This window comes from Paramisgurnus dabryanus, chromosome 23 (genome assembly GCF_030506205.2).
Source record: "Paramisgurnus dabryanus chromosome 23, PD_genome_1.1, whole genome shotgun sequence".
In the NCBI taxonomy this organism is placed as follows: Eukaryota; Metazoa; Chordata; class Actinopteri; order Cypriniformes; family Cobitidae; genus Paramisgurnus; species Paramisgurnus dabryanus.
In genome coordinates this window covers 23,085,461-23,108,026 of record NC_133359.1, presented here as the reverse complement: position 1 = coordinate 23,108,026, position 22,566 = coordinate 23,085,461, and the positions used below count along the sequence as shown (strand labels likewise).

Sequence of the window (22,566 nt, the reverse complement as noted above, 5' to 3'; positions counted from 1 at the left end):
TTCTACAGTAAATTACTATTGTCAATGGCTGCCAGGTAACTACTGTGATTTTTTTCCACAGTAATTTACTGGCAGTCATTGACAAGTAACTAAGCAGAGATTATATGTTTTTAATATATAGTTCATTGTGGTTTTCCCTACAGCATTTGATTGGTTAGTTATTTTCTGTAAACATTCATCAATGTTAAAATAAAGTTGTAACGGCCAGCCTTAAAGGTTGAGTTACAATTATTTAAAAACTCAAGACTGTTAAAAGAAGGAAATACAAAAAACAAATCTAAAACAATATAAAAGTCCAAGCGTGTTAAAAGTCCAAATGTGCAAAGTTTCCACTGTGTATATAAAATCCAAGAAAGTGATATCCAAAGTCCATAAAACGTAACTGGACAGGTAAGCCCAAATACACAAACTCCACAACCCAGCAACCGCTTGTTTTAGCTATAGCGTCAGCTAACCATGTGCTCCTGCTCCTTCCTTTTATACAAAGTTCCATGTCATGTGACCCCTCACATGACAGGCAGATGAAGCAAAATAAAAGACATACACACATAAAATAGCAAAAGGATAAAATGGCTAAGAAAACACGTAAAACTAATTTAAACTCAAATATACATAAGTCACAATATAATGAGTGGTAAAACATGTATCTTGTGTGATCATGTCACAACGTTAATTATCTAATTTAAATATGCTAAATTACAAAACAATACAATAAGTTTTCTGATTTGAGGGAAAATGCTACTATTTCACAGATATGTACTAAATTAAAAAAAAATGTTTACAGTCAAATACATTCAATAAATGCATGCTAACATTTGTAAAATAACATTTTAATTTGGATGAAAAAGTATGAATTCCCAAGAAATGTATCTTAAAACATCTTAAACTTTTGTTACAATCTAAAAATATCTAAATATAATTCAGTACAATCTGTAAATAAAACAAAATCATTAATTATAAATCAAAAGTACACTTCAAGTAAACTGTTAAAGTTTCCTCCAATTTTTATTAAACACAATATTACTGTGAAGTATAATAACTGAAATGCAAAACAAATTTATGTCTACAATATTTTCACTCCAAAATAAATAGTTCTAGTGCACAACACAACCATTGATTCTAAAAATTATTCTAAATTCAGAATCCTAATTTTACAGTGTATAAGTAACATTAAAATATGCCCAAAAAGGTCAGTGAAACCATACCACAACAGACAATGTTAAGAGATTGAAAAGCTATTTTCATTTAAATTGCTAGTAATCTACTGGATCCTACAGTATGAATAAACATATTTACAAGATTTACTAAAAGTTAGAATTTATGTTTAATTCTATTCAACATGCTTAAACACATTATTGTTTAAGTTACATTAAACGTGCCCGTATTGACATTTAAGTACGAAATAATATCAGCTTTGAGTGGACTAGTTATCAGATGTTTAAGTGAATCACCAAAACATGACTCCAAACAATGGACCTTTTCCAATAGATTATGTATCATATATGTGAACAAAGTTATTTATTAAGTTATTTATACACACTTCACTTTGATGAAACTGCAATTTTATTTCCTGTGTGCAGGTTTAGCCACTGGTAAAACTCTAATGGGACTGCTCTCCATTCAGATGGCTTATGTGTTTTCATGTCTCACCAGCATATGGCCAAGATGATTTCAGTGTAATACTGTTTAAAGTATCTATTAGCCTACCATGTGTATTTTCTCTAAAATTAAATATTTTAGCAGCAAAAGAAGTCACAGAAGAAGAAGCTAAGCAAGTTAACCCACAAACGAAGAAGAAACAGCAACTTGTTGTGTATAATTTGAGAAGACCAGTAATGATGGAAGTAAATAAACATCGACTTTTGATGCAATTTGAGTTAAATCTCTCCTCAACTTGGCTCATTTTTGTTTTCACCGTCACAAACGGAAATACCTATGACACAGTTTTTTTTACCTGACGGGAGGGGCTCTGGTGGACCAATCTGACGCGCTGTAGATAGACGCGCGTCAGTAGATCTGATGCGCTGTTAAAAATTTTGTGAGGTGCGCGTCAGGCTACGCAGAGCTATGCACAGGCTACGGACCTATGCACGACTATAAATCGCCCTTTAAACTGACATACTGGGTGCATCCCAATTCAGGGGCTGTGGCCTTCCAAGGCCGTATCTGAAGGCAAATGACATCACCGGGCTGTGACGAAGGCTGTCACAATTCGAAGGCTCATTCATATAAAAGCCTCTTACTGTGGCCTTTTCCCCACTGATTCCGAGTTAGGGCTGTAACGCTATAGCTTGTCCCATTATAAAGACCTGCCTGATTATGCATCAAAAATCATAATCATTCAAAATAAAACAAAATCATTCAAAATATTCTTTATTATCATGAAAATACCTGAAACCATTTGAAGAACAGCAATATAAATATTCAGGTAGACATTTCCTGGAACAGCGTTTGCAATGCTAGCCTACTTCTTCTGTGGCACAAAGTTAGTTTCTGCACGAAAGCGCCCCCTGGCTTTTGGATGTGGCGGCATTTCACCGTAATTCATGCAAATTCATTAATTGAGAAAATGCGCATTTGCACGATAAATCGTTACAGCCCTACCGAGGATCCATAGATGTATCCTTCACAGCCTTGGCTATCCCAAAATTCAATATGAAGTCTGGGTATTTTGAAATAAACATTCAAAACTGTAGTTAAATAAAATTGTATATTTTGCTAATTAAAGGTCCTTGTGTCTGTTTTACTATTATAAATGATGTTTTAGTGATGTAAATTAATATTATTGCTGCAATGTTGTGTGTTGCATTTTGCTTTTGTATATTTCTAAGGTTGGTGAATTTTACATACTGTTGGATAGTTTAATCTGCATCAATGTGTTATATTTTCTAAAGTATACAAAGAACAATTCCCGCACACTATCTGCTTGCTGAAAAAATGTATTTAATGAAAGTTGCGTTGCAACGTTTCGATCAACTGATCTTCATCAGGCAACTGATGAAGATCATGTTGCTCTTCATGTTGCCTGATGAAGATCAGTTGATCGAAACGTTGCAACGCAACTTTCTTTAAATACATTTTTTCAGCAAGCAGATAGTGTGCGGGAATTGTTCTTTGTATATTTTGAGACTTTTTGTCGTCATATCCTACGCACCCATCTATTGACTTCAGGTGTGCGACGCTAATTTGTTTGCATATTTTCTAAAGTAAAATAAAAAAATCTGCCACCATATTTATTTTTAAAAGTCTGATAGGTCTCAGCTTTTGTGTCCCAGTGACAAGCGTAGTGGGCGGGAAAAGCAAGTGATGCCCCCGTAGGCTAGACCGTCTCATTTCATTTCACTCCGTGGCGTTTAGAGGCTGCTGCCTTCAAATATTGAGCCTTGCCTTCAAAGTCCGCGGCCTTAAAAGGATCCAGACCCTGAATTGGGATGCACCCTCAGTTTGTTCAAACTAAAACAGTGCTCACACAGCAGTCATTGGCCAGTTTACTGAATGACAGTCATATTAACCAATTATACTCAAAGCAACATGACGAGTCAGCCAATACAATTTGGTAACACTTTTTTTTCGATAGTCCACTTTAGACATTTTACTAATTATAAGTAACTTTGCAACTATTTATCCTACCAATCTTTACCGTATTAGTAGACTGTCTGCTTAATATCTATTCACACTTTATTGTGATGATATTGTGAGAAGTATCTTTGCAGGTGCATGTCAACTTATTCCACTAACCCTAACCTCTTCCCTAACCCTAACAGTCTACTAATACTCTAAGGACAGTTAGACAGTTAGTTGAGATATAGTTGCAAATTAGTGAAAGTTGGTTCACATAGTTGAAAAGTTATTTATAGTTGTATAAGTATTAAGTGTAATCTACAATTAATTTAGTGTGGTAGCATATTTAATGGAATGTTGTGTGTACCATATTGTAGACAAAACAATAATCATAGTGACTTTCTCCTTTAAAGAAATAGAAAATAAATCTAATTTGTCATTACTAGCATAATACTCAAATATAATATAATAAATATACTTTAAAAAGGAATTCCCAACAAAGATTATTGAAGAAATAATTTTCTTCAGTTTATTTTGAGTATCCTGAATAAGATTAGACATCAGCATGTTGCTAACAAAAATTGTTGTTGACTGGACTTAAAGGACAAGCTCGGTATTTTAGACTTAAAGCCCTGTTTTCAGATTGTTTATGGTCAAATAGAATGGTTTTGACTGAAATTTCGACATTTTCGGCTGCCCTGAGAATTTTCGCTTGTTTGTGTTTCAGCTCAGACCTCTACAATGGCTTTATAGGTGCACTGGAACAATCCTTCCTAAAATGCATTAAACTTTCATTTACAAAGACGAGAAACTCACCGAGTGGTCAGGGGTGTTCACTGATATGCTCACACAAAAATCGCGTCAAAAGATGCTTTCCAACAGCTGTTTTACCATTCGTTGTTAACTTGTGGACCTATTTCCCCAAACGCCTCACACCCGTACATTCTTCCGCTTAGAGCTTGAATAATAGACACTCCAGCCCAGGAGGTGGCGCTAATCCGCCTTTGCCAATTGCAAGAATAGAAACAAAGTTCCCGGCGCGGAGTAATACCGTACCTCACAGGACGTCTAATACAGTCAATGGAGTTGGTAAAAACTACGATAAAACCTGTTGGAATGCGTCTTTTGGAGCGATTTTTGTGTGAGCATACCAGTGAACACCCCTGACCACTCGGTGAGTTTCACATCTTTGTAAACGAAAGTTGAATGCATTTTAGGAAGGATTGTTCCAGTGCACCTATAAAGCCATTGTAGAGGTCTGAGCTGGAACACAAACAAGCGAAAATTCTCAGGGCAGCCGAAAATGTCGAAATTTCAGTCAAAACCATTCTATTTGACCATAAACAATCTGAAAACAGGGCTTTAAGTCTAAAATACCGAGCTTGTCCTTTAAATACATTTACTGTAAAATGTGCTGTAACACATCATGAAGTTTGATTTCTCAGAGTTTTTAAAAATAAAACTCAATCGGGTTTAAATGTCAGGAGTTCCTGTCGGGATGAAAGTAACACTTTTTACTCTTCTCCTACTGCCAATACTGTTGCATTATGTTGAAAATGTATATTTTTTTATTTGATTTAATTTTATTGTGTTCAAACTGTTACAAATGTTTTTTTTTTCAACAATTCAAGTTTGTACTGTCAGGTTGCTTTAGAAACATTTGATGAAACCAAAATGTAACCGAAAATACATATAAACAAGATCATAGTCATGTTTATTTACTAAAAACAAGTGTAACACGAAAATCTATCTTGTTCTGTTCTGCTTTTGAGCCACCTATGTGTTACTTTCGTCCCTGCTGACAGAGTCTAAGGCCATTTTGTTTCCAAAATTTCACCTGGAATTCATAGTCCACACTTGAGTTACTGATCACAGCAAAAATATATCTGTCTAAAACTTTATCTTTTAAAATTAAGTTTTTCTGAAAAATGGTACTTTCGGCCCTGCTCACCCCTACTGTGAGTCTATACAGTACAATGTTGGTTACTGTGAGTATCTACAGTACATTGCTGGTTACTGTGAATCTTTGCAGGATATTTTATTTACTGTGATTTTCTACAGCACATACCTTTTAACTGTGATTTTTACAGTTTAAAAACACTACTGTGATTTCACACTGAATGCACTGTAATCCACTGTGAACTTTATTACAGTTATTTGCTGTGCATGAACACAGTTAATTACTGTAGATTTCACAAGCATTTTTACAGTGTACTGCATTTGTATTTTTCCTGTGATCGTTTTCAAAAAAAATAAAAACTTTGATCTAAAAAAGTTTAGCATCATCATTGCTTACTGTGTTTCTTGTCAACTCCCTTTCTTTCAATTTACACACAGGGTTCAGAGATTTCTGTACAGTTTAAAAAATGTCAGCAATCTATTAAAATTTTATCATGTCTTCAAAAGAAACTATATGTTATTACTATATGTGGTCTAGTCAGAACCACTGGTCATTGTCCCTGCTTTAATTAAGTTGTTATAGTGTTATTATTCACTATATCAGGCCAGAAGACGCTAACCTGAACCCCTGATTATTATCTGAGGTCTGTGATATAGGCGATTACATTGGCTGCATGGGTACATTTCAATGATCATGCGGCTTCAACCAAACCTCTGGTGTGCGCGAGTTTGTGTTTGAAGCTCGAACAACGGCCGGTGTGGACCGATATGACATTCGTAACTGAATGAACAAACGCAATATTGAGTAAAGAGGTAAGGCAGAATAATCAAACATAGATCCAAATGACTATCTATTTGATTCATATTATAAACAGCGAGATTTTATCTTTTGGAGTGAGATAAAATGACCTAAATTATGAAATGTTAAAACTTCATCAGTACTGAAAATGAGGAGCATGTTTCGTCTTTATCTTTTCTCTTTTGACCCAACCTTGATTTCTACTTCATGATTTTAATGTGTGTTGATGGTTTTAGATTTCCCACGACACCCATGCCTAAATCCTTCACTGCAACTATGTGTTTAGATGTTAATTTTTTAAGCATACATTTGCAATTTCTGCAGCACAACCATGCAGCAACTTCAGTCATGCAAGACCAACACTTATTTATGTAAATGGTTTACCTTCAAACTACTAGCGTGTTGTTTTTCATATTGGCAGCTATACTGCATGTTGGCAAATACACAACATTCTGTACAAAACCTCTTCTTCATACTGTCAGTCAGTATTGAGCGTTGCACTTTGCCCAGACTAAAACCACTGCAGAATCTTGTTAATATTTAAAGTCGTTGACTGCATTTAACCACAACCACCTGCAGACTGATCTACTGTACCAATCTCATGTCAGAAAATGTCAGAACCCTCGATGTGAGGAAGAACAAGTTCTGTTATTTGTCAGTTGTTATGTATTGTGCACATACATAAAGTTAAGTATAATCTTTTGACACGTCTGTTTATTAAAATAAGTAACACTTAATGACTACATACTACATGTCCATACTCGGACTAGATCAATAAAGTTACCAATCGGATGCTTCTCAATGTTCCATGATGTAGGCATAAAAACAAAGCAGACCAAGAATTTTCAGTGGCACCACCCAAATTATGACGCCTAAAAGATTACACTCTAAAAAATGCTGGGTTGTTTTTAACCCAGGGCTGGGTCACTATTGGACAGAACACACTGCCGGGTTAAAATGACCCAACTGCTGGGTTATTTTAACCCAACTGCTGGGTTGTTTCAACATGGTTGATTGACAATAACCCAGCAATTGGGTTAAAACAACCCAGCAGTTGGGTAATTTTAACCCGGCACTGTGTTCTGTCCAATAGTGACCCAGCCCTGGGTTAAAAACAACCTAGCATTTTTTAGAGTGTAGTTATGTTGTCTTGGTAATGTCAAATTGTCATGACAAGTTATGATGTATGGGTTTATGTAAAGTTGTCATAAAGACATTACAACAATGTCATCTTTGCACTAAAAATGACATACAGTAACTGAACGAATGACACTGAAAGTTATCATAAATGTGCATAAAATCTCCTTCATGTTCATGACATGTATTATGTCATGATTATGAAGGTGTCATGTCAGTCTTATGAATACCCTTCAAGTAAAGCGTTACCATTTTTTCATTCAGATTTTGGTTCCCAGAATGCTTTGAATTTTAGTTTAATTCTGTAAACACAAAGACTTGTTAATATTTAATCTTCAGTTAACTTTGAACAAACTGTTGCCAGTAAATAACATCAATTTAAATCTGCAGTAAGTTACTGGCAAACAGCTGCATACATTTTTTTTTTAAAGTGCACACTTGTATTTTTCCACTTGTAGCACAATTGTAATAAAATTAAAACCAGTTTCGAGATTCAGCGTCTTTATTTCCTGTGTTGCTCACCAACTTCCTTCCCTTCTATTTACATGCAGTGTTCAGAGTTTTCGGCACAGAATAAAAACTGACAGCAATCCTAAAATTCTGCTATCATGTCTTCAAACAAAAAGTGCTTTCATTTATCAGGTAAAAATGACTGTGTTGAGCATCTGTTAATAATCTTATTCTCTTTATTTACAATTAGAAAAGTAATAAATACATTTATTAGTACATAAATAGTTAATTGTAATAACAAATGCACTTAATTTTTGATAAATGTTAACGTTTGGGGTTTTGATTTAAGATATTTTTATGTTCTGTTGTCTGAGCATCAGTAATGCATCTAAATAATACTTTGGGTACAATTATTGAGTTTGCTATTGAGTGTACATATCTTGTCCACAGAAAAAAAAATATTATTATAATGTTTATATTAAAAGCATTTAAAAATATATGGTAAAAGTATACTGTGTTGCATCAATATCTTTAATTTTTAAAATTACTACTAATAAATGCTGAGTTTTTTTTCAACCCAGGATTGGGTCAAAAAGGGATTAACCCAGCCCGCTGGGTTGTCATTAAACCTATGATAGGTTGTTTTAATCCAACGTTAGGTCAAATATAAAGATTTTCTGGGACCCTTTTAGACCCAATGCTGGATTTAAAATAACGCAGCATTTTTTTAGAGTGCATTACAGCCAAACCCATTCTTCATACAGGTTTTTATTCAAATGTAGCTTTTTAAATATGAATGTTATAGCATTAAATTATGCTGAATTTATGATCATATTTTATAATGACACAGATAAGGACTCTGTCGCCCGTAAAAGAGAAGTCAGATCTGTTAAATGGATTAAAGTTCTTCTGATAGTTGTTGGTGTTTCTCTTGTTTTTGCTCTGGGTGTCATCTGTGCTCTCAGTTTACTCTGTGAGTATCTCATATTACATCTTTAATCATCTGAATTATAGCTGTTTATTATTTGAGTTGGAATGTTAAGAACGGATCACAGATTTTTGTGTATTGAACGATTTAATTCAACAGATTTTTGTATTACTGTAATCTTGTTGCTTTGCTATGTTTAGTATTTCAGTAAAACAACAATACTTTTATCTTTTTGAGACCTATTTTTTAAGGTCTCAAAGTTAACAGACAAAGATTAACAGCCCTTGTTTCTGTTATCATGGGGTCTTTAAATTTTGTCTGTGCAGACATGCTTATGTACTATATTCATTTAATATTTACTAGATGCGGGTAAATTCGGACTGTCAGTCAAAGTTAAAGACTGTCTGTACTCTTGTACTGGTGAGTGGATTTTTTAAGTTTTGTTTAGTTTCACTTACTTTTCTCTACTTGTGATCAGTGTTGTCTTCCGTTTTTTGCTCTGCTTGTTTTAATGTCCTGTGTTGTTTTCTCAGTGGTTCTGACTCTTCTGTGACCTTTGCATTTGAATTTACTATTGTGAATTTTGACTAGTGATGAGTTGCTATTGTTACAACTTGTGGGTCAAAGTAAAGAAACTAAACAAGCGGAAAAAAAACTAATAGGCTCAAAGTAATACTTTATTGATTAATAAAGCAACCCTGAATAGTAAAGAAAAATGGTCAAGTGCTCAGCTGGAAGTTAAAATTGCTTCATTTGATAATAAAATGCAGTAAAAAAATCAACTTAATTTGATAATAAAATGCAGTAAAAAAAATTCAACTTAAATTGGTAATAAAATGCAGTAAAACAATTGAACATAATTTAATAATAAAATGCAGTAAAAATCAACTTAATTTGATAATAAAATGCAGTAAACAAAAATCAACTTAATTTGATACTAAAACGCAGTAAACAAAAATTCTACTTAAATTGGTAATAAAATGCAGCAAAATAAAATTCAACTTAATTTAAAAATACAATGCAGTAAAACAATTTAAATTAATTTGATAATAAAACGCAGTAAAAAAATCAAATTAATTTGATAATAAAACGCAGTAAAAAATTCAACTTAATTTGATAATAAAACGCAGTAAAACAAATTCAACTTAATTTGATAATAAAATGCAGTAAAAAAATCAACTTAATTTAATAATAAAATGCAGTAAAAACTATCTAATTAATTTGATAATAAAACGTAATAAAACAAATTCAACTTAATTTGATAATAAAAAGCAGTAAAAAAAGCAACTTAATTTAATAATAAAATGTAAAATACTAAGTTGGAATGACTTGTTAAGCATATTTTATTAAACTTGATTAAATAATGCAAATCGCTAATTAAAATGCCAAAGAAATGTAATTAAATTAAATAAAACACTTTTCACAGTTGAAGAGTAGAGATGTGAGAGCCTTTCAATATATAGAAGTGACGGTATCATCTGCACTGTATAAAGAGAAAGTTGCTCTACTTAAAAAATTACTTTCATTGGTCAAATTCAACTTAAAAAATGTTCACTTTAAGTGAGAAAATGTAAGTAAAAAAACTTTAGGCATTACCAATTTTTTACGTTGATCCAAATTTTTAATGTACAGTCTGCATCAAGATCCACTGCTGAACTGGAAGTCGAGTCAAGTAGCTTTTATTGTTATTTCAACAGTAGTGAAATTAGACAACATTTCTCCAGAAATATGGTGATATAGACACTGGGTTATAACAACACACATCTAAAAACTAAAACAATACATAAAATTAAAGTTTCTTTAAGTCTTAAGATTAAACATTTTTTTTATATGGATTGTTGTCTTGTCTGCACTGCATTACATCTATAAATGATATACACTAAACACCTGTGGGCTGTTTTAATTTATAGTTTTGTTCATTGTGCTTTAGAATTCAGTGGTTCATCTTGTAAGCTTTGTGAAGAGGGCTGGACACCACACGGTGGAAAGTGTTATTTCTTCTCTTCTGTAAATAAGACTTGGTTTGAGGCTCGTGATTTATGTGCTGGATTAAAAGCTCATCTGGTCACCATCAACAGCAAAGCTGTACATGTAAGTCTGATCAAATGTTGTGCATTTACTTTTGTTTTGTTTATGGAATAACCACAGTACAACACACTGCTCACCTTTAGGGTTTCCTGGTGTCTAAAATTAAAGAGACTCACTGGATCGGTCTTAATGATCAGAAGACTGAAGGTCGATGGGTTTGGTTGAATGATCAAACTCTTGAAGAGACCGGAGTAAAGTAAGAGCTTTATGTTTTGATTTTCAGTTCATACTATGATAAAGTGAATCAGTAGGTTTTGTCAATAAGACACTGAATGTATACAGTCATTAAAGCTGCGAGCCATCATGTTTGCCTCTCTATCGCCATTCTGTATGAAAAATAAAATTGCAGCTTATTTGAGGAGTGATTCACTACTGCTCCTCTGCATGAATTAATCTGATGGTATATGTAAAATGTAAAAATATCATCTGAACAAGCAAATATCTGCCGAGTTTGTTCTGGCCAAATAAAGGGTGAAAGTAACGCGGGACGAAAGTAACAAAGCAATTTTCTCCGAGCCCTGATTACATCTGCATTCCAAACTATGACAGCATCTTTAGCAAATTGACCCCAAAGCTACTTTGACATTTCTGAAATATATGCTAATTGTTTTTTTAAACCTTTTTACCTAATTTTTTACTTTTGCTTGATACTTTTTGACTTAGTTACTTTTAGTCACTTTGGATAAAAGTGTCTGCCAAGTATGTACAGTACACCCAGAGTTCCTGTAAAACTGATCCAATGAGTGTTTTTTACTATTAATATGTGGAAAACTGGTAAAATTGTTCTCAAATAAAATAAATGTTATATATTATTTTCATTACTACGTTTATTTTTTACTAAATATACACTCAATTTATGTGCAACAAAATATATGTTATCATATAGAAGAAACTATTATACTGTATATTAAAAAAAGCTTTTATTATTATTAAAAGCATATATTAAAATATTAGTACAAATTAGTAAATAATTAAAATTAAAGTGTTGATTTGAACATTAACAGGAGGGTTAAATGTCAGGAGTTTCTGTCGGGACGAAAGTAACACTTGTTACTTTTGTCCTGCTGCTAATAGTGTTACATATGTTAAGAATTGATGCTAATTTGATTTAATTATATAATATGGGGTATTGAGTTTGATCCAAAAGATAAACGCCATTTTCTTCAAAATTAGATAAATTCTTAATTTTACGCAAAATTCGATATCTGCCGTGTTATTCTGTCATCTTTTTCTCTTTATTCCCAAAACGCGATAAACGCCATTCCTCCAGAATGCAATAAATCTGCTTAACCAATCACAGCGCACCATTCCACGCATTGTAAACAAAAATGGTGGCGTGTTGAATACACACAGAATCCTAGTTTTCCTCATTTACTTTGTACTTGTGATCAAGAAACAAACAAAGACAAAATAATACTTTACCCCATCATAGACCAACAAGAAACGCAAGCCATCAAAATCTAATAATTTACATGAGAGGCACGCAGGACGGAAAAATGTCGGCTGTTGCTTGTTCTCACACAACAGCATCACGCTTCTGTCATGCTAACACATTGACCTCAGGGGATCTATCTTATAAAAACGTTCCCTTATTTTACTCAAAGTCAACAAAAATCAAGCAGGACTAAAACATTATATAGCTGATCGCTGTCAAAAAAGTTCAGCGACGACATCCCAAGTACATAAAAAAAAATTATTCATTTACTCATTTTTTTAAGGTAAGTGGTTGCAATCAATTTATTAAAGCTATTTAACAAATGTTTTTTATTTTATTTTTCTATTTTTTGTTTAAATGTAGCTTAAATAAGTTGATTGCATCCACTTACCTTAAAAAAATTAGTAAATTGAATGAATAATATATAAATATTAGGGCTGCCAAAAGATTAAAATATTTAATCTAAATTAATCGCATTATTGTCATGAGTTAACTTGCGGTTAATCACAAATTAATTGTACATTTTATCTAGATGTATTTTTTTACTTATGTAACGATGTTTGTTGTACATTTGTTTGTTGTAACTTCAATGTAAAATTGTCCATGTAAACTCAGTTGCCTAACTCGGCCAGGACACTCCCGTAAAAGAGATTTTAATCTAAGTGTGTTCTATTTCCAGGTTAAATAAAGGTATCTGTTCTAAATTTACCTTAATTCAACACTTTTCAGGTTTTTAATACTCTTGTCAACATGGGAGTGCACAAATATAGATGCTTCATGCAAATGTAGGCTATGTTCAAACGAGCCTATTTACATTTTCAACAGAACAGCCATAGTTTTGTATCTGAATTTTCATATACAACATCAGTTTGCTGCTGAGCAAATTTTCAAAAATTATTTATTTGTTATAATATTTACGCATTTTAATGGAGATGGATCTTTGCATTAGGTGTATTAATGTATTAAGCATTTTTGACGGTAGAGCTCTCAAAAAAACATACAAATAAAGATCATTTTAGATGTCCAATGACCATTTAGAGCATAGGATTGCTAGACGACAGCTTAATGTTCTTATTTCTATGAAAACCTCTAACTCATTTAGACGACACAGGTCACATTTACTTTGCATTGCATTAATTGAAGTAAATAAAATTAGTGGCGTTAAAATAAATTTACGCTAACCCATTATTAAAGGTGGAATACGTAGAATTCGCCACTAGATGGGATTTTTGTTAGGTCGGACAATGATTACCAAATTTCTCTCTCGTATTGCTCCTCATAAACACTGAAAACATTCGAACCAAAAGTCAAATTATTATGGACGGAAGTTAAAAGTGGTGGGTACAAAATGGCTCATGACGAAACTGTCACTGAAATCGGCGCCTATGAAAACATCCCCCCCTCCGTTTTTTTCACAAATCGCACCCTGGTTAACAGTACAATGCCTCTTGATGTGCATTATATCGTCCGCGGGAAGACGCACTGATTACACCCACTGCGCAAAGTGACGTCGGAATTACGTCTTTTTCATGTATTTTTGGGACGTCCGAATCCGGTCAATAAAAGGGGTTGTTTTGTAATGCCAGGCGACGTCTTTTTTTCGACGTGTTCTGCACGTCTAAAAATGTTGACAACCGTAGGACCGCCGTGTAAGGAAAAGAGACATGAAAAAAGCGAAAAGACATGATTGCCTCTGCACTTCACCCATCCACCGCAACTCTTCAGACATTTCCTGGCGGCTGTGGGATTTGAACTCACGATCTCCGGGTTTCAAACAAGTCTCTCTAACCACTCGGCCACATGGTCACATATATGAGAATATTTTCATGTTCAATTGTTAGTATGGTCATATATATAGACTATTTATATGTATTAATCATGTTGGTACAATATTGCTGATATTTGTAAATAAACACATTTTTGTAGGCCTAATCATGTAATATAGACATTGGCCTGTCATAGAAGTCCAAATGACGTCCAAAAAATACCCAGTTTAAACGTCAAATGTTGCCCGTCAATATGACGTCCAAATAAGGTCATAGTGGGACGTCCAAATAGTGGACCTAGTTTGGACGTCGAATAGATGTCCAGAATTGGTCATGGACCGACGGACCCAATATAGACATGATCTGCACGTCTATCCGACGTCCTGTGTTTAGTGGGCAGTCTACACACTAATCTTGTGATCAATATAATAGAATAAGATTTTTGAAGGGTTACGAATCAAAACAACTCACCCGTTGCGTAAAACGCAAGCAAGATCAGCATCTATGTCTAGTTAAATGTTGTCGCAAAGCTCTCTCCATCCAGATAATGCAACACCGATATTAATCCTCATTCTTTCTCTCATCTTGTCCCAAACTCTTCTTGGGTCGTTTGGTTTGCACAACCAGCAGCAGATGGTAAAGAGTATTCGTAGTCCATAAACAAGCGCGTAGCCCGACAGCATAGATCAGGGGTTCTCAAAGTCCAGACTCCGGTCCGGATCCGGACCAGAAGGGAACTTGATCTGGACCCGCGTACACTTCATATTGCAAGTGCATTAATTTCTATGTGATTGATTAAATGTGTGCATTTGCAAAATTCATATATAACTTGTAAACCATTCGTTTAGTTTTTTATCTTTTTTTGATTTTAGAGTATTCCTGGTCCGAAAATAAAACGAGTTATTTAAAAATTTCCTGTGTGACGCGCTGTAGCCATCACCCCCAGATATTATGCACAGCTACTTCATGTAACGTTACTACGTCTTTTAATAAGTAAGTCCTAATCAATCTGAAATCACTGTTTGTTTGAGTCGTTTAAAACATGCATTTGAAAAAGCAACACTCATCAAACATAATCATTATTCTTTATTATTATGAAAATACCTGAAAAGGTTTGAAGAACAGCAACATAAATATATCCTTAAGAAATTTCCTGGAGCTGTGTGTGTATTGTTCTTCGTCTGCAGCGAAAATTGAGTTTCTGCACGAGAGCGCCCTCTGGCTTTTGGATGTAGTGGCATTTCAACGTAATTCATTGAGGGTCTACAGACCACACCTATTTTGTCATGGTTTATGCATCTGATGGAAAACAAACTGTGACATTTCTCTAAATATGTTGCTCTGTATTTTGCACCTGGTTACTTTTGGCATACTTCTCGTGTTTCATGTTTATTTATTTTTTTTACTTTAAATGCAAAACACACTTGTTATGAATGTACTTTAATAGAAAATACTTTTTCCCAAACTATCCCTACTGAAAAATCCAGCTAAGACCAGCATAAGCTGGTGAGCTGGTTTTAGCTTGTCTCCCAGCTTAGTTTTAGCAGGTTTTGCTGGTGTAGCAAGCTGGTCTAGCTGTGTTTTGGTCACTTTTTAAGCTGGTCTAGTTGGACTTAGCTGATCAGGCTGGAAGACCAGCTGATCCACCAGCTTAACCAGCTTTGCCAGGCAGGGAGGACCAGCTTAAACCAGCTACTGGAACCTGAAACCAGCTAAAACCAGCTACCAGCTTATGCTGGTCTTAGCTGGATTTTTCAGTAGGGATTTGTGTTGATTTGTTATATGAACAAGTGATTTACATAAAATTATTACCATGCTTCACAATTTTGTAATAACCAGTTTTTCCGGACCTATGGAAATGATGAGAATTCAGATTTGGACCTTTGAATGTAAACTTAGAGAACCCCTGGCATAGATATATACACTAGATGTCGCCTTGGGGTTCTAAGTATGCGTCAAAACTGCCGCCATCTTAGAACAGGGGGTCTTGTCATAGGAAGTAGCTAGGTAAAGCTGCTATCTCCGCCTGTACTTCGAATTCATGGACATTGCCGTACTTTTGTGCTGCGTATGGATGTTAGGGCTACTAGCACTATGCATTTTAGTTAGAAAAAGTAGATTTTCAAAATATCAAAACTTTATTTTTTTCTGTACTCAATGCTAAATACATGTCTGACTGTTGAAACGAACCAAAAGAAAACCAAGAAAATTGCATTCATGACGATTTATGGTGATTTTATTTCCGTTACACCATTGCCTACAATGACACTGATGCGGGGTTCCCCTGTTTCAAGATGGCGGCTCTAGTTGACGCATTCCTGCTGTAGCCAAGGCGACATCTATCTAGTGTACATATCCATGGCCCGACAGGCATAGATATGTATAAAGGCTAGATGGCTCAAGGCGGAGTCAGCTGTGTCGTCACTTGGCGGCCATCTTAGGTCAGTGCTGCCATAGTGCTGCTCCCTGCTGCTGTGGACGGAAGGTGAGTGACATACGCCAACTAAAATGCTCGTAACTTGCTGAATTCTTGACGTTTTTTTACAAACGTTATTAATGTGGCTATAATTCTGGATGCTTTAACATGTTTCATGAATTTTTTATTTATTTTTAGTATACGTACTCAGTGTCATAGGTACATCTTTGACGTTTATAACAAACCAATCCGTTTGAAAATCGGTAAAAAATAAAGCAAGTTATGGTCATTTAAAAGTACCTGCATCATTAAAACTCAATGCTACGAGTGAGCGAGCGCCCTGCCGTAAGATGGCCGCCAAAATGCGGACGTTCCACTCAATTGGCCATCAGCGCGGACGAGACATCTAGCCTTTATACATATCTATGCCGACAGGCGCTTCTTTTTTCTTCTTTTATTTTTTTATTGTCGGTTGACTCTACTAGGTGTATTACCGCCACCGCTGGACTGGAGTATGGAACAGGTATTGCACTTTACCTACAAACTAGATTCTTTTTAAAAGCCCTATGTCCCTTAAAAAAAAAGAAAACAAAAAAAGAAAAATATTTTCTGTATTTTTCTGTAAAATGTTTCTCAATTCAAAAACCACTTCATTTGCCTCTACCTGAGCTTTAAATATTTAAATATTCATTTAACTCTTTCACCGCCAGCGTTTTTTTAAAAAGTTGCCAGCCAGCGCCAGCGTTTTTCATGATTTTCACCAAAGTTTAATGCCTTCCAGAAAATGTTCTTCTTTAAATATATAAACATACAATATACCAAAGGAAAGAACAGACCCTCTGCTTTCAAAAAAAAAAAAAAAAACGTTTCATCCTACCTTCAGTGGTTCTTTTGCAATCAGCTTTTGAATATGGGTAGGTCTCTGCAAAAACACCACATTTTGAGCAAAAAGCAGAGAAAATTCAATTTTTGTGACGGACTTTTCATAGAGATCCCATTCAGAGCGATCTTTAAAACAGACACGGATATGCAGCCGCTTGCCATAGGGCAATACTTCCGGGTTTAAAAAGTTGCGGAAAGTGGATAATAGCGGTATTGCGGAAAGACGGAAAATCTCGTCATTGGCGGGGAAGTGTTTTCTCTTAATTGACGAGATATCTCGTCAATGGCAGGGAAAGAGTTAATTATGCTGTTATGTTAAGTTATAGGATATTTATTGCCATATGAGATGTTCGTTGTCGTCATATGCGGAATAATGAGTGCATCTTTTAATAACTGTAAGAATGCAGTTCCTTTGAAAATATTTTTTGTCAAAGTTTTGAGAAATAATAATGTTGTGAGGATATTTATTGTCACGCAGTTGATTACTCTCGTCTTTAATATGAAAATCACATAGTAGGAAATATATAATGCGATACTGCAAAGTTACCCTTCTATTTTTTTATTATAATATAGCCATATGGAGATAAACATTTGCAAATGTGCTGATTTGATCCATTCATGTAATAGTCTATCCGCTTGATGGGTCCGACTGCATATGTACTGCAATAAACAAGCATTCGGCGGCTTTTTACATCAAAGGCCGACAGGCTATGCCATTTAGGGAGGGGCCGTTCAGTGATCCCCATATATTTGTAAAATCCTAGACATGGTTGGACCTGCTGAACGGTTTAGCACTTTTATATACTGTGTTGAGCAAAGAGGCTGCACAATTGGTCGCCGGGAAGCGGCCGCATCAGGCCGCCAGACGGGGTTGCTATATAACTTGCAATGTAGACTGCCCTCGCAGCCTCAAAACACTACCGGCCCCCCGGGAAATGTCCCGACTCTCCCGATGGTCACTTCGCTACTGTGTGAGTGCTTATACTTAAGTCTTTCCTCAGATTTGATTGAAAGTAATGCCTGACAGGCGCTAACGCATACTTCCGCATTTGTCCACGACACTGTTGTCATGTGGTTTTTATGTCATTAACGTAGATATTAACGTCATTGACAGGAGACTGCATTACCCCGTGTCACTGTTTAGAATGGCAATTTTCTCACTATTTACAAGTAGTTGAAAACATTAGAGATATTGATATAGATATCAGTTGGACAAAATATATAACACTGGCCTAGTGGTTTTTGGATATTTTACTGCAAACATCTTACAAATTGCACCTTAAATGCATTCATTTTGACACTACAATATATATGGTAAATGGACTACATAGGGCTTTCAAAGACCAATGGCTGTCCAAAGAGCTTTTTACAAGTGTGTTGCATCACAGATTTATCATGCTTTTAACATACTAAAAACGTTTAAAAACTAAAATTGTACACATTTTTGATATCATTACACCAGTTTTGGTTTTCTCTTAAATATTATTGTGAATGAAAATGTTATGTTTCTCAAAGTGCTTGTTTGTTCTTCTAAAGGTTCTGGTTCAGTAACCAGCCGGATAACTGGACTGGAGATAATCCATCTGGAGAGGACTGTGTCTGTCTGGGATTTAACCGTGAATTTTTAAAATCTTGGTTTGATGCATCTTGCAAATACAAGAAAAAGTTCATCTGTGAAAAAAAATTCATTGCACTTTAGTGATGACTGACAGTTTCTATCTTATATTGAGGATCTTCACACGTCTCTCTGTATTATGCATTTAAATCTTATTAAATAAAAGACGTTGTGTTTTATACCAAGGTCAAGTGTGGTTTTGCATTTACATTAGTATAAAAGACACTGTAATATGTTTATCATTTATAATAACAATTTGACAAATTAAAAAACTCATATTTCTACAGTCAGTGATTTAATGTTTTCAACATAATCGCATTATTACATTATGAGATGTCTGGGTCAGATATTGTGAACCTGATGAAGGATTCATCCGGAGAAAATTGTGCAGTCTTTGAGACGGGCAGCATTAACCACTTACAAACTTGGTTTGATGGTTCTTACTGAAGAGGTTTATCTGTAAAAATAAATATTATGTCACATCCACATTTGATGAAAATAAGTCTATTTTCTAAATCATGAATGGAAAAACAGAGATATACAACTTTTATTTGTGTGTAAATTAAGGGGCTGTTTACACTTGGTTTTAAGATGTGTTTTCATCGATCGGATCACAAGTGGACAAGAGAGACACATTTCGTTTACACCTAGTATTTAAATCCGTCTCTTTTGTCAACTTTCGACCACTTTTGTCCTGAATACTGTGAGGGGGTGGTCTGTGAGACGGTGGGCGAGTCTCTCTGCTGTCATTCAAACGCGAGCGGGAGTAATTATGAGTTTATATGGACGCAAACTAATATTATGTCGGAGTCCACTGCTTGTTTAGCAATTAAACATGGCTGCACAGAGTTTTGTACGTGTGTATGTAAGAGCTTTCTCTGAATTTTCAGCGCAATTGATGAATAGGATCGCGCAACTTTCATGCTTTCAAAACGAAACTACGGAGAACACCCGCAGTAGTTTTATCAATGAAAGGCTAAAAATAGCGCTGTTCACCGTATGTTCACGCCAGAAGTAAAAAAAAGACGTAAAATTTGACGTTTAATACCTCAGATTAGATAATGGGCAGAGAGAAGGCGGTCGCGTGTGGTTGTTCGAACACATTCAACCACATTGCGTTCCGCAGCTCCAAAGCGATCCGATCGAAAGTGGTTTCGACTACCTCTGAATGTGGTTGAAAGTGGTCGAAAGTGGACGAGCTCAAAACGTTTTGAACACCGTTTACACCTGGCATTAACGCTGTCCACTTGTGATCCGATCGACGAAAACGCATGTTTTGCCAAGTGTAAACAGCCTCTTAAATGCAAAGATTTTCTGCACCTTTTCTTTTGAAGTAAACATTTGCAGTCAGCCATGATTTATTCATACTATACTTCCTCCTCGTTGGTTGCATGACTATGTCACTTAGAGGCTGTTTACACTTGGCATTAACATGCGTTTTCGTCGATCGGATCAGAAGTGGACGACGTTAATGCCAGGTGTAAACGATGTTCAAAATGTTTTGAACGCGTCCACTTTCGACCACTTCAACCACATCCAGAGGTAGTCGAAACCACTTTCGATCGGATCGCTTTGGAGCTGCGGAACGCAATGTGGTTGAATGTGTTCGAACAGCCACACGCGACATTTATCCCATTTATCTAATATGAGGTATTAAACACAAATGTTACGTCTTTTTTTTACTTCTGGCGTGAACATACGGTGAATAAGAATAAACTCCAATAAGACAGAGATACTTATTATTGAACCGAATCGCTACAAACATAATATGTCAGATTACAAGTTGCCCATAGATGGCTGCACGGTTGTGCCATCTTCCACGGTTAAGAATTTAGGGGTGGATGTTCGACAGCAATCTAGCTTTTGATAGTCATATCTCCAACGTCTGCCACACAGCATTCTTCCATCTTGAAATATCTCAAAAATATGCTATATTCTGTCTGCATCAGATGCAGAAAAGCTTATCCATGCTTTTATGACCTCTAGAATAGACTATTGTAACTCGTTACTCGGGGGATGCCATGCAAATCAGGTAAATAAAGCTACAGCTGGTTCAAAACGCCGCCGCTAGAGTGCTTACTCGATCTAAAAAGTATGACCACATCAGTCCAATTCTGGCATCTTTACACTGGCTACCAGTTAAATATCGCATACAATTTAAAATATTACTAATCACCTACAAAGCCTTAAATGGTCTAGCGCCCTCGTATATTAAATGATGTTTTATTAACAAAGTTCGGGAGGAACATGTCAAGTAAAATACCTAAGTGACTTCAGCTGTTTTCAATCAGTAGTCAATGGCACCAGCCGCTTTCAATCGGTAATCAACAATACACCCAATCAGCTCGAAAGCAAGCCATATATAAATCACAGTTGAACTCACTGAAAATCCTTCGCATCTTTCAGAATGGCATCTTTCAGAATAGTAAGACCAAAACTCAGTCGACCTCCAGGTAAGAGTACGAGCCCCCAGCAAGCCTGGGTCGATCCCCAGTAATACCTGCTACACCGCAACCTGCTGCTCCACGTCATTCAGCGGGGGCTTCCAGCACTCCTCGCCCAGCTTTACCAGCCACCAACAGTAACCGTCGCTCCGCTAGCGTGAGGTTGCCTCCGCTGGCAGGGCAGGCGCGAACTGTTGCCACTAAACAGCAGCGGTCCGCGGCTCCTGACGGGAGGCTGCCTCCGCCAGAGCCGCGAGCCCGGAAAACTTTTCCGGGTTATTCTCCACCACAGGCTTCCACTCCAGATATACCGGCCACCAGCAGCGACCGTCTCCCCGTCAGCGTGAGGCTGCCTCCGTTGGCGGAGCAGACGCAACCTGCTGCCAATATCCACTGTTCATGGCCCGGGGCTCCTGACGTGAGGCTGCCTCCGCCAGAGCCGCGAGCCCGGACAGTTTTAGCCGGTCCTTCTCACGAAGCTAACCCTAACACTTTTCCTCAGCCAGGGCCTACGGCAAGTGGTAGCGCGATGATGCCTCCACTAGAGGCGCAAGCCCAGCCCATCTACTTTCCACCTCAACACTCTCTCTCCTTCCCGTTCGCTTCCCAAACTCCACCTCATTTTTTCTACACTGAACTGTATTCCACAAAAGTGGTTGTTTTGAAAACTCCAGAAGCGCTCAAAGCTGCGATCTACATGTAAAATAATCCACTCATAACAAATGAACGAGTTATTTGTGTTATTTTTATAATAAGCGCCAGTGAATCCACCGCGGGTCTGGCAGCGAATCTCTCTCTCTCTCCCCCTCTGTGCTCATGCAGCCGGTCTCTGACGGGCAGAGGTTTCTTGAGGCGCGCGCAACAGGTCGCCAAATAAAGAGTTCTTCTCGCACATAATGCTAATAGTTGTAAGTTTCTGAACTTTAAGCAAGCTAAGACAAAACTCTCGTTTATATCAGTGACACATGCGCCAGTACCTCAGTATTCGGAATTAATCTTCCCGTAAACCATTCCTTGAGAACATTACTCGACGCTTCTCTCAACTCAATTTTCCAAGCCTTTTTCACCACTCTCCTATCATATCTAACAACCTGGAAATGTTTTTAAACCTTTCATTTAATTTTTTATCTTCCATTCCTAGATTTC

General features: G+C 36.0%; 2 protein-coding genes across 2 annotated transcripts in view; one reads left to right on the top strand and one right to left on the bottom strand.

Moving 5' to 3' along the window:
* The window catches only part of LOC135781016 (uncharacterized), an 87,700-nt gene that overhangs the window by 55,171 nt on the left and 9,963 nt on the right, over positions 1 to 22,566 (bottom strand). The window lies entirely within an intron of this gene.
* On the top strand, positions 7,898 to 19,373 carry LOC135781022 (CD209 antigen-like protein C). The gene is made up of 6 exons (XM_065291333.2): positions 7,898 to 8,038; positions 8,697 to 8,819; positions 9,138 to 9,194; positions 10,705 to 10,865; positions 10,946 to 11,058; positions 18,898 to 19,373. The coding sequence occupies exons 1-6, from the start codon at positions 8,005 to 8,007 to the stop codon at positions 19,058 to 19,060; spliced, it is 651 nt and encodes a 216-aa protein (XP_065147405.1). The 5' UTR covers positions 7,898 to 8,004; the 3' UTR covers positions 19,061 to 19,373.